A 16,198-nucleotide genomic window follows, 5' to 3' on the forward strand; every position below is an offset into this window, starting at 1 on the left:
TAAAAAGTATGCTCTGACTAATGAAATAATTGGCACCCATGTAGTAGAGAGTATATTTTCGCATAGTTGCATCTAACAAAAAACAAAAGTTGTTTACTGCACAGTATAACTGTCGGCTAATTCTGCTAAGTCAGAGAACTGGTGAGCAATTAACTTCCGCCATTTCTCCCCGATATCATGCGATAAATCTCTTGAAGCAAACCTGCGAAGTCTCTGCTTTTCATTTTCCTTCCATTTCCCTATAAATTAATTTCTTCCAGAGAAAGCATCTCTGGAGAACATGGATAGGCGAAGGATAAAGGTTCCAGGACAAAGTGGGGCAAGTGATAGGTGGAAACAGGTGAGGGAGGGTTTTTGATTCTGGTTCCCCTTCTCGTTGTTTTTGTGTGGCACGGTAGAGCTGCTGCCTCACAGCGCCAGGGACTCAGGTTCCATCCTGACTGCGGGTGCTGCTTGTACGGAGTTTGTACGTTCTCCCCGTGACCGTGTGGGTTTCCTCCGAGTGCTCCGGTTTCCTCCCACACTCCAGACACGTGCAGGTTTGTAGTTTAATTGGCCTCGGTAAAGATTGTAAATTGTCCCTAGTGGGTGTAGGATAGTGCTAGTGTACGGGGTGATCGCTGGTCAGCGCGGACTCGGTGGGCCGAAGGGCCTGTTTCCACACGCTATCTCTAAACTAAACTTAACTAAACTAAATTAAAGTGTCCTGACCAAAATTGTCACAACCTTTTTTCTCAGGATGGAAATGTCAAACACTAGAGAACACAGCTTTAAGGTGAGAGGGAGTGAAAAGTTTAAAGGAGATGTGCGGGGCAAGATTTTTTACACAGAGGGTGGTGGGTGCATGGAACGCGCTGCCAGGGGTGGTGGTGGAGGCAGATACGATAGTGGTGTTTAAGAGGCTTTTAGACAGACACATGGCTATGCAGGGAATGGAGGGATACGGATCAGTTGGTCTTGGCATCATGTGGGCCAAAGGGCCTGTTCCTGTGCTGTACTGTTCTATGTTCTCTGAGCAGCCTCTGAGCTTTTGTTACCCAAGAGGATATTTCAGTTGTCCAATTTTACATCCAAGAGATCAAAGCTCTTGAGGCCTCTTCTCAGTGGCTCGGGCTGTCGAAAGGCCTTTTTCAGGGAAGGCCCCATAGCCTGAAGTAAAGGCCAGAATGCCTGAATTACAGGTTCTGGGTTGCAATAAAGACCCCAAAGGCTGTAGTAAAGGCCGGAATACCTGAATTATAAACCCCAAGGCCAGAAATACAGAACCCACGACCTGGAGTACAGGCCCAAGGATTAAAGTAAAGAGCTTAACCTCCCGAGGCAGGTTGGGGCCTTCACTGCAGGCTTTGCAGCCTGTACCTCAGGTTTTGAGACTTTTACTACCCTAAGGCATGTAGTAAAGACCAGAAGGCCTGAGGTACCAGCAGTAAGGCCGCAAAACCTGAGGTACAGGCCCGCAAAGCCTGCAGTAAAGGCCCCAACCTGCCCCTGGAGGTCATTCTCTCAGATTACTCCCCTCATCCCCCCTTCTCTCCCCCGTACTCACCCAGGGTCCTGACCCGGTTACTGGGCTCGCTGAGAGGGCTGGAGCCGTGGGCGTTGACGGCCCGCACTGCAAACTGGTGCCAGGCCCCGGCCTCCAGCCCCCGGATCACCAGGGACTCTGCACGGACACGATCCCCCAGCAACTCCCAGCTCCCGTTCCACACCGACCTGCAGGCACGGGGATAGGGGGATGTCAGCAACTACTAGTACACACAGCGCAGCCCAATATAACAACGGGCAAGGGGGAGGGGGGAATAGGAGACTGAGAGAGGGGTAGAGAGAGAGGGGGAAAGGGGAAGGGGGAAGAAGGAGGGAGGGGGAAGGGGGAAGAGGGGGAGAGGGGAAGAGGAGAGGGGGAATAGGGGAAGATGGGGGGAAGGGAAGAGGGGGAAGAAGGGAAGAGGGGGAGGGGAGAAGAGGGAGAAGGGTAGAGGGGAGAGAAAGAGGGGTGGAGAGGGGGGAGAGAGGGCAGGGGAGAGATAGGGAGGAGAAAGGGGAAAGAGGGGAGAGGGAGGGGAGAGAGGGAGGGTGGAGGGGAGGAAAGGCAGGGAGGAGGAAAACTGAAAATCCCCTGACAAAAATACTGCCAAAACTGAGCACGACATTCTGAATGTGACCTCACCCATATCTTGTACAACTGCAACATGACCTCCAAACCTCTGCACTGATGACTCTGGCTGATAAAGGCCAATGTACCAAAAGTACTTTGGATGAGAGAGCAGGATAATGTGGAACTGGTGTGAATGGGGTGATCGATGGTCGGTGTGGACTCGATAGTGCCGAAAGATCTGTTTCTGTGCTGTATCTCTCTATTAATCCAACACCAAGTCCCAACCTGTAGCCTAATCCAAATACATCCTGCAGTCTGGGGCTAAAGGATTTGAGTATAGGAGCAGGGAGGTTCTACTGCAGTTGTACAGGGTCTTGGTGAGACCACACCTGGAGTATTGCGTACAGTTTTGGTCTCCTAATCTGAGGAAGGACATTATTGCCATAGAGGGAGTGCAGAGAAGGTTCACCAGACTGATTCCTGGGATGTCAGGACTGTCTTATGAAGAAAGACTGGATAGACTTGGTTTATACTCTCTAGAATTTAGGAGATTAAGAGGGGATCTTATAGAAACTTACAAAATTCTTAAGGGGTTGGACAGGCTAGATGCAGGGAGATTGCTCCCGATGTTGGGGAAGTCCAGGACAAGGGGTCACAGCTTAAGGATAAGGGGGAAATCCTTTAAAACCGAGATGAGAAGAACTTATTTCACACAGAGAGTGGTGAATCTCTGGAACTCTCTGCCACAGAGGGTAGTCGAGGCCAGTTCATTGGCTATATTTAAGAGGAAGTTAGATGTGGCCCTTGTGGCTAAGGGGATCAGAGGGTATGGAGAGAAGGCAGGTACGGGATACTGAGTTGGATGATCAGCCATGATCATGTTGAATGGCGGTGCAGGTTCGAAGGGCCGAATGGCCTACTCCTGCACCTAATTTCTATGTTTCTATGTTTCTATGTAAAGAGCTTGAGGGGACTTTGTGGGATTTTGTGCTGGGAATCTCCCATACGAACAGTGAAAGGCCAGGATAGAGTGGATGTGGATGTTTCCACTAGGACCAGAGACCGCACAGCCTCAGAATAAAAGGACGTACCTCGAGAAAGGAGATGAGGAGGAATTTCTTTAGTCAGAGGGTGGTGAATCTGTTTGTATAAGATCCCCTCGCATCCTTCTAAATTCCAACGAATAGAAGCCCAGCAGACCCATTCTTTCATCATACGTCAGTCCTGCCATCCCGGGAATTAACCTGGTGAACCAACGCGGCACTCCCTCAATAGCAAGAACGTCCTTCCTCAAATTGCTGTAGTACACCAAAACTGCACACAATACTCCAGGTGCGGTCTCACCGGGGCCCTGTGCAACTGAGGATGTACCTCCTTGCTCCTAAACTCAAATCCTCTTGCTATGAAGGCCAACATGCCATTAGCTTTCTTCACTGCCTGCTGTACCTTCATGTTTACTTTCAGTGCCTGATGTGTAAGAATACCCAGGTCTCGCTGCACCTCACTTCTTCCTAATCTGACATAATTCAGATAATAATCTGCCTTCCTGTTCTTGCCACCAAAGTGGATAACCTCACATTTATCCACATTATACTGCATCTGCCATGCTTCTGCTCTCGCAACCTAACCAAGTCATTCCGCAGCCTCATAGCATCCTCCCAGCAGCTCACACTGGTGTGAGGGGGTGGGAAGGGGATCTCTGTGTCCGGCACCCCTGACACCAATCTGTCACCAACACTTAACATCACCAGGCCACAACTACACAGGAAGACACTGCCAACAGATGGCAGGAGAATTAAAGACTTAAGCAGCAAGCTAATCATCTGGTCTATCCTCACTTGCTTTGTTCCCAGATTGTAAACTGTGGAAGTGAGGGAGAGGGAGACAGGAGGACCAATGGCACAGCTGTAGAGTTGCTGCCTCACGGCACCAGACACCCAGGTTCCATCCTGAGTGCAGGTGCTGTCTGTGCAGAGTTTGCACGTTCCCCTTGTGTCCGCCACGGTTTCTCCGGGCGCTCCGGTTTCCCGCCACACGTGCCGGTTTGTTGGTTAATTGTCTTCTGTAAATTGTTCCCGGTGTGTGTAGGACAGAACTAATGTGAATGGTCAGGAAACTGCAGATCTCGGAGAAAACCCATACAGTCACAGAGAGAAGTTACAACCGGGGTATTGACAAGCACCCGTAGTCAGGATCGAACCCGGGTCTCGGGCGCTGTGAGGCAGCAGCTCTACCGCTGCGCCACCGTGCCAACTCACGACTCACTGTGCATTCACCCTTTCTATTCCCTTTGTGATTATATACACATAATCCACATCCCCCATTCCCTGTGTGACAAGGAACTGCAGAAGCTGCTTTATACCGAAGATAGACACAGAGTGCTGGAGTAACTCAACGGGGCAGGCAGCATCTCTGGAGAAAAGACATAGGTGACGTTTCGGGCTGAGACCCTCCTTCAGACCCTTTTCTGAAGAAGAGTCCCAACCCGAAATGTCACCTATCCATGTCCTCAGGGATGTTGCCTGACCCACTGAGCTACTCCAGCACTCTGTGTGTATCTTTCCTCCATTTCCTCTAGCATCAGATATTTCCATATTTCTTGAACATTAATATATATAATGTGGATAAATGTGAGGTTATCCACTTTGGTGGCAAAAACAGGAAAGTAGACTATTATCTGAATGGTGGCCGTTTAGGAAAAGGGGAGATGCAACGAGACCTGGGTGTCATGGTACACCGGTCATTGAAAGTAGGCATGCAGGTGCAGCAGGCAGTGAAGAAAGCGAATGGTAGGTTAGCACTCATAGCAAAAAGATTTGAGTATAGGAGCAGGGAGGTTCTACTGCAGTTGTACAGGGTCTTGTTGAGACCACACCTGGAGTATTGCGTACAGTTTTGGTCTCCTAATCCGAGGAAAGATTACTGGATAGACTCGGCTTGTACTCTCTAGAATTTAGAAGATTGAGGGGGGATCTTAAAGAAACTTACAAAATTCTTAAGGGGTTGGACAGGCTGGATGCAGGAAGATTGTTCCCGATGTTGGGGAAGTCCAGAACAAGGGGTCACAGTTTAAGGATAAGGGGGAAATCTTTTAGGACCGAGATGAGAAAAACTTTTTTCACACAGAGAGTGGTGAGTCTCTGGAATTCTCTGCCGCAGAAGGCAGTTGAGGCCAGTTCATTGGCTGTATTTAAGAGGGAGTTAGATGTGGCCCTTGTGGCTAAAGGGATCAGGGGGTATGGAGAGAAGGCAGTAAGGGATACTGAGTTGGATGATCAGCCATGATCATATTGAATGGCGGTGCAGGCTCGAAGGGCCGAATGGCCTACTCCTGCACCTAATTTATATGTTTCTATGTTTCTATTAAATAATTGCACCCTTGGCTGCTGCACTGTGACCTAATCCAGCGACCCCCCTCTCCCTCCGCACCACTCTCTCTTTCTATCTCTCTTGTCTCTTGAACCAACACAGAGGTCCCTCTATCAACCTCCGGCGGCACAAGACCCGTCCAAACGCAGCCGCTTGGTGCCTGAATGTACGACCCCTGTGTCTGTCCAACAAGGCCCATTGATGTGGTCCAGGCTCTCAGGATAGGGCTGCCATTAACACATTCCCCGGGAGAGAAGGGGCTGATTGTTCCCGACACCAGACGGGACGAGGGGGAGGGGGGGCAGAGGGGTGGCGAGGGCCTCCTGCATAGACTGAGAGGAGCAGCGGACTTCGACCCTCCCCGCAGGAAGTGCTTGAGACCGGGACCTTGGACTGAAGCACCATTGTCTGAGGTTCATTACCAAGGCATACGGGATGCTTGGCTTCATCAGACCAGGCACTGAGCACAACAGTCTGCTCAGTTTAGTACAGTTGGCTTGGTAAATGTAAAAATTGTCCCGAGTGGGTATACGCTAGCGTTAATGTGCGGGGATCGCTGGTCACTGCAGACCCCGTGGACTAAAGGGCCTGTGTCCGTGCTGTATCTCTAAAATAAACTAAAAATAACAGTCTTGTTCAGTCGGTTTAGTTCAGTTTAAGTTCAGTTTAGTTTAGAAACATAGAAACATAGAAAATAGGAGCAGGAGGAGGCCATTTAGTCCTTTGAGCCAGCACCGTCATTCATTGTGATCATGGTTTAGTTTAGCTTAGCTTAGCTCAGTTTAGTTTAGTTTAGCTTAGCTTAGCTCAGTTTAGTTTAGTTTAGGTTAGCTCAGTTTAGTTTAGTTTAGTTTAGTTTAGGTTAGCTCAGTTTAGTTTAGTTTAGGTTAGCTCAGTTTAGTTTAGTTTAGCTCAGTCCAATTTATTTTACTGTAGTTCACTTCGGTTTAGTTTATTTAGTTTAGTTTAGTATTATTGTCACGTGTACTGAGGTGCAGTGAAAAGCTATTTTTGCGTGCTAACGAACCAGCGAAAAGTCCATACATGTGGACGTAGCCCAGACCATCACACAAACCAACTCCCCTTCCATTGACTGCATCTACACTTCACGCTGCCTCGGCAAGGCCAGCAGCATAATCAAGGACCAGTCTCACCCCGGCCACTCCCTCTTCTCCCCCTCTCCCATCGGGCAAGAGGTACAGAAGTGTGAAAACGCACACCTCCAGATTCAGGGACAGTTTCCTCCCAGCTGTTATCAGGCAACTGAACCATCCTATCACCAACTAGAGAGCGGTCCTGACCTCCCATCTACCTCATTGGAGAGCCTCGCGCTATCTTTAATTTTACTTTACTGGGCTTTATCTTGCACTAAACGTTATTCCCTTTATCCTGTATCTGTACACTGTGGACGGCTCGATTGTAATCATGTACAGTCTTTCCACTTTTCACTGTACTACGGTACACATGACAATAAATTAAATTAAACTAAACTGAAACTCAAACAAAAACCAAACTAAACTAAAGTGACACAAAATTCTGGAGTAACTTGCATCTCTGGAGAGAAGGAATGGGTGACGTTTCAAATCTGTAGAAGTTTTCTCGACCCAAAACGTCCTTCTCTCCAGAGATGCTGCCTGTTCCACTGAGTTACTCCAGCATTTTGTGTCTGTCTCTGGTGTAAACCAGCATCTGCAGTTCCTTCCTAAACACATGATTACAATCAAGCTGTCCACAGTGTTCACGGTTCTTTCCATTGACTGTGTAGGAAGGAGCTGCCGATGCTGGTTTAAAGCGAATAGAGACCACAAAATGCTGGAGTGACTCAAAGGGCTCTTCGACTCAGAGTGACTCAGAGATCTCTACAGCATCTCTGGAGCGAAGGAATGGGTGACATTTCGGGTCGAAATCCTTCGTCAGACTGAGAGTTAGGGGAGAGGGAGAGAGATATAGAACAAATGAATGCAAGATATGCAAAAAATTAATGATTATTAAGGAAACATGAAATGATAAAGTCTATCTTCCCAGTAACTTTATTAAACCCTTTATGTTTGACCTTTCACAGTGCTACACAACATAGGGTTGCCAACTGTCCCGTTTTAGCCGGGACATCCCGTATTTTGGGCTAAATTGGTTTGTCCCGTACGGGACCGCCCTTGTCCCGTATTTGACCGCTACTACTCGGGTCGAGGGGACTGTCGGGTCGGAGCGCCGCGTCCGGCCCCGCCTCACCCGTCCCGACGTAGTGCAGCCCATGGAGTGCAGCAGCAGCAGCAGCAGCGCCTCGCCCGTGGCCCCGTCGGTCGGTCGGCAGCCCGGCCAGCTGTCCGACCTTCGGACCTTCGCTTACCGCCGACACCACCACCACCCCTCCTTCTCATGGCCGATCATCGGTTCATGAGTTGGATGGGGTGCCGGGCCAAAACTCCTCAGCTGGCCCGCCGGCTGGGCTTTGTGTGCAGTCCAGCACCCGGGACAACTCATCATTCACCCAGCCACGGCCGAGTCGGTCAACGAACTATCGTCGGGAATTTGTCCCGTATTTTGACCTTTTGTCCCTTATTTGGGAGTGAGAAAGTTGGCAACCCTGCACACAACCCACTTGCTTTAACTCCATCTGCCATTCCTCTGCCCAGTTGAGATCCATGGATCTCCCCCTCTGTGGCCCACACTCACCGGGACACTTCCACTGTGTAGTGCAGGAGCGGAGAGCTCCCCGCGCTCCTGCCCGCCTTCCACGAGAGGGCCACTTCCGAGTCAGATAGGGCGGCGGCCTCTGGTCTAGACGGGGCGTCTGGGGGCGAGCAGCGGTCTGCAGGAACACAAGGGCCAGAAGGGTCATCGGCCGGATGTCCAGAGTATCGGGCACTCTCCGACCAGGGGTGGTGGCCCAGTGGCCATCGGCAAGCTCCAACCTCCGCTGCTGGGCATCTTCACCCCAATAACATCTGCCAAGAGACCAGAGTCCGATCCAGCCTGGAGCCAGGACCGGGCTCAAGGATCAAGGGTCAAGTCCAGGCTGCAGGGTCAAGAGTCAAGTTTAAGGTCAAGGATCGAGGGTTGAGTCTCGGCTCCAAAGGCAAGAGTCAGGGGTCAGGTCCAGGCTCCAAGACCAAGTCAAGGGTCGAGTCCAGGGTCAAGAGTCAAGTGTCGTCCCAATTCCAGTGTCAAGAGTCAAGGGTTGAGTTCAGGGTCAAGGGTGATGCATCAAGGGTCAAGGATCGAGTCCAGGTTCAAGAGTCAAGACAAAACTGCAAGGTCCAGGGAGCAAGGTCAAGGGTCAAGAGTCCAGGGTCTAGGCTTTAGGTTCAGGGGTTTGGGGTCAAGGGTTCAAGGTCATGGGTTCAGGGTCAAGCACAGGGTACTGGTTTGGCTTTCTCTGCCTCACCCTGAGAATGCTATTGGTTTGACCTTCATAGGGGCAAGGGGTAGACGGGATGCGGAATGCGGAGCGGGGAGAGGTTGGTGCAGGCTGGAGATGTCGGGCTGAATGGCCTCTGCCCCCTTCACACATTCATAGAGACACACAGCACAGAAGCAGGCCCTTTGCCCAACCGACCAACATGCCCCATCTACACTAGTCCCTCCTGCCCACGTTTGGCTCGTATCCTTCTAAACGGGTTGAGCTCTCCCTATAGCTCAGGCCCTCGAACCCTGGCAACATCCTCTCTGCACCCTTTCCATCGTGAGAACCTTTCCTATAACATGGTGTCCAAAACAGAACACAATACTCTAAATGCGGCCTCACCAATGTCTTATACAACAGCAACATGACCTCTCAACTTCTATACTAAATACTCCTACTGATAGACAGAGGATAATGGATGCAGGAGTAGGCCTTTCGGCCCCTTGGGCCAGCACCGCCATTCAATGTGATCATGGCTGATCATCCACAATCAGTACGCCGTTCCTGCCTTCTCCCCATCTCCCTTGACTCTGCTATATTTAAGAGCTCTATCTAGCTCTCTTTTGAAAGTATCCAGAGAACTGGCCTCCACCGCCCTCTGAGGCAGAGATTCCACAGACTGTGTGATTTTTTTTCCCCATCTCTGTTCTAAATGGGTTACCCCTTATTCTTAAACTGGTTGAAGGCCAATGTGCCAAAAGCCTTTGACCACGCTATCTTGATCCTAGATCCCTCTGCTGTGCAACACTCTCCGTTCACTGTATAGGTTCTGTCCATGTTATTGCTCCCAAAATGCAACACCTCACACTTCTCAGTATTAAATTCCATCGACCATTCCTCCGCCCACCTGGCCAATCGATCCAGATCCTGCTACAATCGTTCACAACCATCTTCACTGTCTGCAAAACCACCCACTTTTATATCATTAGCAAACTTGTTAATCTTGCCCTGGATGTTCTCATTCAAATCGTAGATGGAGCTGACAAACAATAACAGGCCCAGCACCGAACCCTGAGGCACACCACTAGTCACAGACTTCCAGTCCGAGAAGCAACCTCCCACCATCTGAAGAAGGGCTTCGACCCGAAATGTTGCCTATTTCCTTTGCTCCATAGATGCTGCCTCACCCACTGAGTTTCTCCAGCATTTTTGTCTACCTTCCACCATCTGCTTCCTACCATTTTTTTTTTTTTTTTAATGTTTTGTTTATTTTATTAGAAGTTAATACAGTACAAAACCGTACAGTGGAACCTAATTTTAGGTGCCAACTATGTCATACCGTAATCCATTCTATGTACAACCTCTAGTTTTATATTTTGAGACGGGAAGTAAGACAAGAAAAATGGGGAAAAAGAAGAAAAATAGATGGTAGAGAATAGAAAAACGTGAAGTGTGTATATAAAAAAAAGAGAAAGTGGAAAGTAGAAATAGAAGAGAAGGCCCCTTAAAAGAGAATTTTTCAAATCTGTATTCGGAGATGTAGATCTATCCATGTCATGAACTGAAATCAGCAATCTTTACGGTACCGCTGCATCACATGATTCCAAAAAGTCGATGAAAGGAGACCAACTCCTTGAGAATTGGTCATATTTATCTATTAGTCGGAGTCTCATTTCTTCAAGGCGTGCTATGTCCATCATATTCCTAATCCACATTTTAACAGTTGGTATGGTTGTATTTTTCCAAAATTTAAGTATCAATTTCTTTCCAATTATTAACCCATAATTAAAAAAATATTGGTCTTTATTTAAATTGATATCTTCTCCTATTATTCCAAATATAATCCATTCCATTTTAGGTTCTATTGTGCACTTAAAAAGCTTTGTAAATATATCAAATATATCACTCCAATATTTATTCAACTTTGTACATCCCACAAATGAATGTGTTATATTAGCGTTTTGAAACAAACATTTATCACATCTGGGAGAGACGTTTGGATAAAATTTATTCAACCTCATTTTTGAATAATATAGTCTATGTAATAATTTGAATTTAATTAAGTTATGCCTTGCATTAATAGAACAATTATGTGTGTTCATCAAATACTTTTCCCATCTATCCTTCAAGATCTTTATCATTAGCTCATGTTCCCAATCTTCTCTTAGTGCTTCTGTTGAGGGTGATTCTCTATTTAATATCTATCTTTATCTTTATATATATATATAAAACTCAAATCAGTCCGCCTGCCGCCGTACGGCGTCCGCCGCGCGTTTCTTCCTTTGACGCTCCGCAACTCCGAAACCGGACGCAGGATCGCCGACGTCTTTTCCATTTCGGTAGAGATTTCGCTTTTCTTTCTAAGTATCCGCTCCTCGTTACATTTCGTCGTGTTTAAGTACGCTTTTTTAATCAAATCCTACCCCCCCCCCCCCCCCCCCACCACCTCAATATTTCAAAAAGAAACTGGATTCTCACCCACACAAGCAGCTCCCTGTGAACGTTCCATCGTGTGATGTCACAATGCCCGATGCTCACAGATGGCCAATCGGAATGGATTCATTTACATATGCCTTTGCAGGAGCCCAGCCCATGGTGAACATTCCATCGTGTGATGTCACAATGCCCAATGCTCAAATACATTGTTGCCATAGAGAACGCTCAGCGATTATTCAAATTCTTCACTAACTGTCATTTCTGATTTTGCTTGTGAAGTGAAAAGTCCTGAATTGCATTTGTCTGATGCAGGAAGATTGTTCCAGATGTTGGGGAAGTCCAGGACACGCGGGACACAGTTTAAGGATAAAGGTGAAATCCTTTAGTACTGAGATGAGGGAAACATTTTTCACACAGATAGTGGTGAGTCTCTGGAACTCTCTGCCACAGAAGGTAGTGGAGGCCAGTTCATTGGCTATATTTAAGAGGGAGTTAGATGTGGCCCTTGTGGCTAAAGGGATCAGGGGGTATGGAGAGGGGGGGAGCTGTGAGGAGGATGCTAGGAGACTGCAAGGTGACTTGGATAGGCTGGGTGAGTGGGCAAATGTTTGGCAGATGCAGTATAATGTGGATAAATGTGATGTTATCCATTTTGGTGGCTAAAACGGGAAAGCAGACTATTATCTAAATGGTGGCCGATTGGGAAAGGGGGAGATGCAGCGAGACCTGGGTGTCATGGTACACCAGTCATTGAAAGTAGGCATGCAGGTGCAGCAGGCAGTGAAGAAATCGAATGGTATGTTAGCATTCATTGCAAAAGGATTTGAGTATAGGAGCAGGGAGGTTCTACTGCAGTTGTACAGGGTCTTGGTGAGACCACACCTGGAGTATTGCGTGCAGTTTTGGTCTCCAAATCTAAGGAAGGACATTATTGCCATAGAGGGAGTGCAGAGACGGTTCACCAGACTGATTCCTGGGATGTCAGGACTGTCTTATGAAGAAAGACTGGATAGACTTGGTTTATACTCTCTAGAATTTAGGAGACTGAGAGGGGATCTTATAGAAACTTACAAAATTCTTAAGGGGTTGGACAGGCTAGATGTAGGAAGATTGTTCCCGATGTTGGGGAAGTCCAGGACAAGGGGTCATAGTTTAAGGATAAGGGGGAAATCTTTTGTGACCGAGATGAGAAGAACTTTTTTCACACAGAGAATGGTGAATCTCTGGAACTCTCTGCCACAGAGGGTAGTTGAGGCCAGTTCATTGGCTATATTTAAGAGGGAGTTAGATGTGGCCCTTGTGGCTAAGGGGATCAGGGGGTATGGAGAGAAGGCAGGTACGGGATACTGAGTTGGATGATCAGCCATGATCATATTGAATGGCGGTGCAGGCTCGAAGGGCCGAATGGCCTACTCCTGCACCTAATTTCTATGTTTCTATGTTTCTATCAGCCGTGATCATATTGAATGGAGAATGGTGCAGGCTCGAAGGGCCGAATGGCCTACTACTGCACTTAATTTCTATGTTTCTATGTGTCCCTCTCCTCACCCCTCTCCCTCTGCCACCCATCTCTCTCCCCCACCCCCCTTCCCTCTCTACCACCACCCCTTCCCTCTCTACCACCACCCCCTTCCCCCTACCCCTCTGTCCCTCTTCTGCCACTCCCGCTACCCCTCTACCCCTCCCTCCCTCCCCCACTCTTCCACTCTCTCCTCTCTCTCTCTCCTCCCCCACTCCTCACCCCTCTCCCATCCCTCTCTCCTCCCCCCCCCCCCTTCCCTCTCTACCCCACCCCCTACCTTCTCTCCCCCCACACACCCTTCCCCTATCCCTCTGTCCCTCTTCCATCACTACCGGTACCCCTCTCCTCCTCCCTCCCCACTCTTCCACTTCTCTCCACCTTCCCCTCCCCTCTCTCTCCCCCCTCTTTCCCCCCTATCCCCCCCCCCACCCCCCCCCCCCCCCCTTTCCCTCCCAAATCTATCCCGTTTCCTCCTCCTCCCTCCCCTCTGCTCACCCCCCCCCCCCACCCCCGCAAACGCCGTTGGGGAAACAGACCATAGAGGGAGTACAGAGAAGGTTCAACAGACTGATTCCTGGGATGTCAGGACTTTCAAATGAAGAAAGACTGGATAGACTTGGCTTGTACTCGCTAGATTTTAGAAGATTGAGGGGGGATCTTATAGAAACTTACAAAATTCTTAAGGGGTTGGACAGGCTAGATGCAGGAAGATTGTTCCAGATGTTGGGGAAGTCCAGAACAGGGGGTCACAGTTTAAGGATAAGGGGGAAATCCTTTATGACCGAGATGAGAAAAACATTTTTCACACAGAGAGTGGTGAATCTCTGGAATTCTCTGCCACAGAAGGTAGTTGAGGCAAGTTCATTGGCTATATTTAAGAGGGAGTTAGATGTGGCCCTTGTGGCTAAAGGGATCAGGGGGTATGGAGAGAAGGCAGGTACAGGATACTGAGTTGGATGATCATCCTTGATCATATTGAATGGTGGTGCAGGCTCGAAGGGCCGAATGGCCTACTACTGCACTTAATTTCTATGTTTCCCTCTCCTCACCCCTCTCCCTCTCCTCACCCCTCTACCTCTCTCCCTCACCCCTCTCCCTCTCTCGCTCACCCCCCTTCCCTCTCTACCCCACCCCCTTCCCTCTCTCCACCCGCGCCCTTCCCCTATCCCTCTCCTCCTCCCTCTCACTCCCCACTCTTTCCCGTCTCTCCCTCCCTCCCCCTCTCCCCCCCTCCTCCCCTCCCTCCCCATCCAATCCCCCTCCCCCCACATCTCTCTCCCCATCCCCCCTCTCTCACCCCCTACCCCGCTCTCCTTTCCCTCCCAAATCTGTCATGTTTCCTCCTCCTCCTCCTCTCCCCTCCCTCCCCTCTTCTCACCCACCCCCCCCCCCCCCCTTTCCCCCCACCTGTGAGTTTGGGGGGTGGTTAATTTGAGTGTGATGCCGCAGCCCCTACTCCCCCTCCCCACCCCCCCCCCCCCCCCCGCAAACGCTGTTGGGGAAACAGACCCAACGGGTCTGCACTTGGTCTAGTATATATATAAAACTCAAATCAGTCCGCCTGCCGCCGTACGGCGTCCGCCGCGTTTCTTCCTTTGACGCTCCGCAACTCCGAAACCGGACGCAGGATCGCCGACGTCTTTTCCATTTCGGTAGAGATTTCGCTTTTCTTTCTAAGTATCCGCTCCTCATTACATTTCGTCGTGTTTAAGTACGCTTTTTTAATCAAATCCTACACCCCCCCCCCCCCCCCCCCCCCCACCACCTCAATATTTCAAAAAGAAACTGGATTCTAACCCACACAAGCAGCTCCCTGTGAACGTTCCATCGTGTGATGTCACAATGCCCGATGCTCACAGATGGCCAATCGGAATGGATTCATTTACATATGCCTTTGCAGGAGCCCAGCCCATGGTGAACATTCCATCGTGTGATGTCACAATGCCCAATGCTCAAATACATTGTTGCCATAGAGAACGCTCAGCGATTATTCAAATTCTTCACTAACTGTCATTTCTGATTTTGCTTGTGAAGTGAAAAGTCCTGAATTGCATTTGTCTGATGCAGGAAGATTGTTCCAGATGTTGGGGAAGTCCAGGACACGCGGGACACAGTTTAAGGATAAAGGGGAAATCCTTTAGTACTGAGATGAGGGAAACATTTTTCACACAGATAGTGGTGAGTCTCTGGAACTCTCTGCCACAGAAGGTAGTGGAGGCCAGTTCATTGGCTATATTTAAGAGGGAGTTAGATGTGGCCCTTGTGGCTAAAGGGATCAGGGGGTATGGAGAGGGGGGGAGCTGTGAGGAGGATGCTAGGAGACTGCAAGGTGACTTGGATAGGCTGGGTGAGTGGGCAAATGTTTGGCAGATGCAGTATAATGTGGATAAATGTGAGGTTATCCATTTTGGTGACAAAAACGGGAAAGCAGACTATTATCTAAATGGTGGCCGATTGGGAAAGGGGGAGATGCAGCGAGACCTGGGTGTCATGGTACACCAGTCATTGAAGGTAGGCATGCAGGTGCAGCAGGCAGTAAAGAAAGCGAATGGTATGTTAGCTTTCATTGCAAAAGGATTTGAGTATAGGAGCAGGGAGGTTCTACTGCAGTTGTACAGGGTCTTGGTGAGACCACACCTGGAGTATTGCGTACAGTTTTGGTCTCCAAATCTGAGGAAGGACATTATTGCCATAGAGGGAGTGCAGAGACGGTTCAACAGACTGATTCCTGGGATGTCAGGACTGTCTTATGAAGAAAGACTGGATAGACTTGGTTTATACTCTCTAGAATTTAGGAGATTGAGAGGGGATCTTATAGAAACTTACAAAATTCTTAAGGGGTTGGACAGGCTAGATGTAGGAAGATTGTTCCCGATGTTGGGGAAGTCCAGGACAAGGGGTCATAGTTTAAGGATAAGGGGGAAATCTTTTGTGACCGAGATGAGAAGAACTTTTTTTCACACAGAGAGTGGTGAATCTCTGGAATTCTCTGCCACAGAGGGTAGTTGAGGCCAGTTCATTGGCTATATTTAAGAGGGAGTTAGATGTGGCCCTTGTGGCTAAGGGGATCAGGGGGTATGGAGAGAAGGCAGGTACGGGATACTGAGTTGGATGATCAGCCATGATCATATTGAATTGCGGTGCAGGTCTCGAAGGGCCGAATGGCCTACTACTGCACTTAATTTCTATGTTTCCCTCTCCTCACCTCTCTCCCTCTCCTCACCCCCTCTCACTCACCCCTCACCCTCTCTCCCTCACCCCCCTTCCCTCTCTAGCCCACCCCCTTCCCTCTCTCCACCCGCCCCCTTCCCCCTACCCCTCTCCTCCTCCCTCTCACTCCCCACTCTTTCCCGTCTCTCCCTCCACCCCCCCCCCCTCTCCCTCCCCCTCCCCTCCCCATCCCCCCCCCCCCCCCCCACATCTCTCTCCCCCC

General features: G+C 49.3%; 1 protein-coding gene across 1 annotated transcript in view; it reads right to left on the bottom strand.

The window, feature by feature from the left end:
* LOC129693754 (pikachurin-like) overlaps positions 1–16,198 on the bottom strand; it is a 52,866-nt gene that overhangs the window by 25,254 nt on the left and 11,414 nt on the right. The window contains 2 exon segments of the mRNA XM_055630527.1: positions 1,547–1,713; positions 8,138–8,273. Of these exon segments, the coding sequence (XP_055486502.1) occupies positions 1,547–1,713; positions 8,138–8,273 (303 nt within the window).

The sequence above is a fragment of the Leucoraja erinacea genome, chromosome 3 (genome assembly GCF_028641065.1).
Source record: "Leucoraja erinacea ecotype New England chromosome 3, Leri_hhj_1, whole genome shotgun sequence".
In the NCBI taxonomy this organism is placed as follows: Eukaryota; Metazoa; Chordata; class Chondrichthyes; order Rajiformes; family Rajidae; genus Leucoraja; species Leucoraja erinaceus.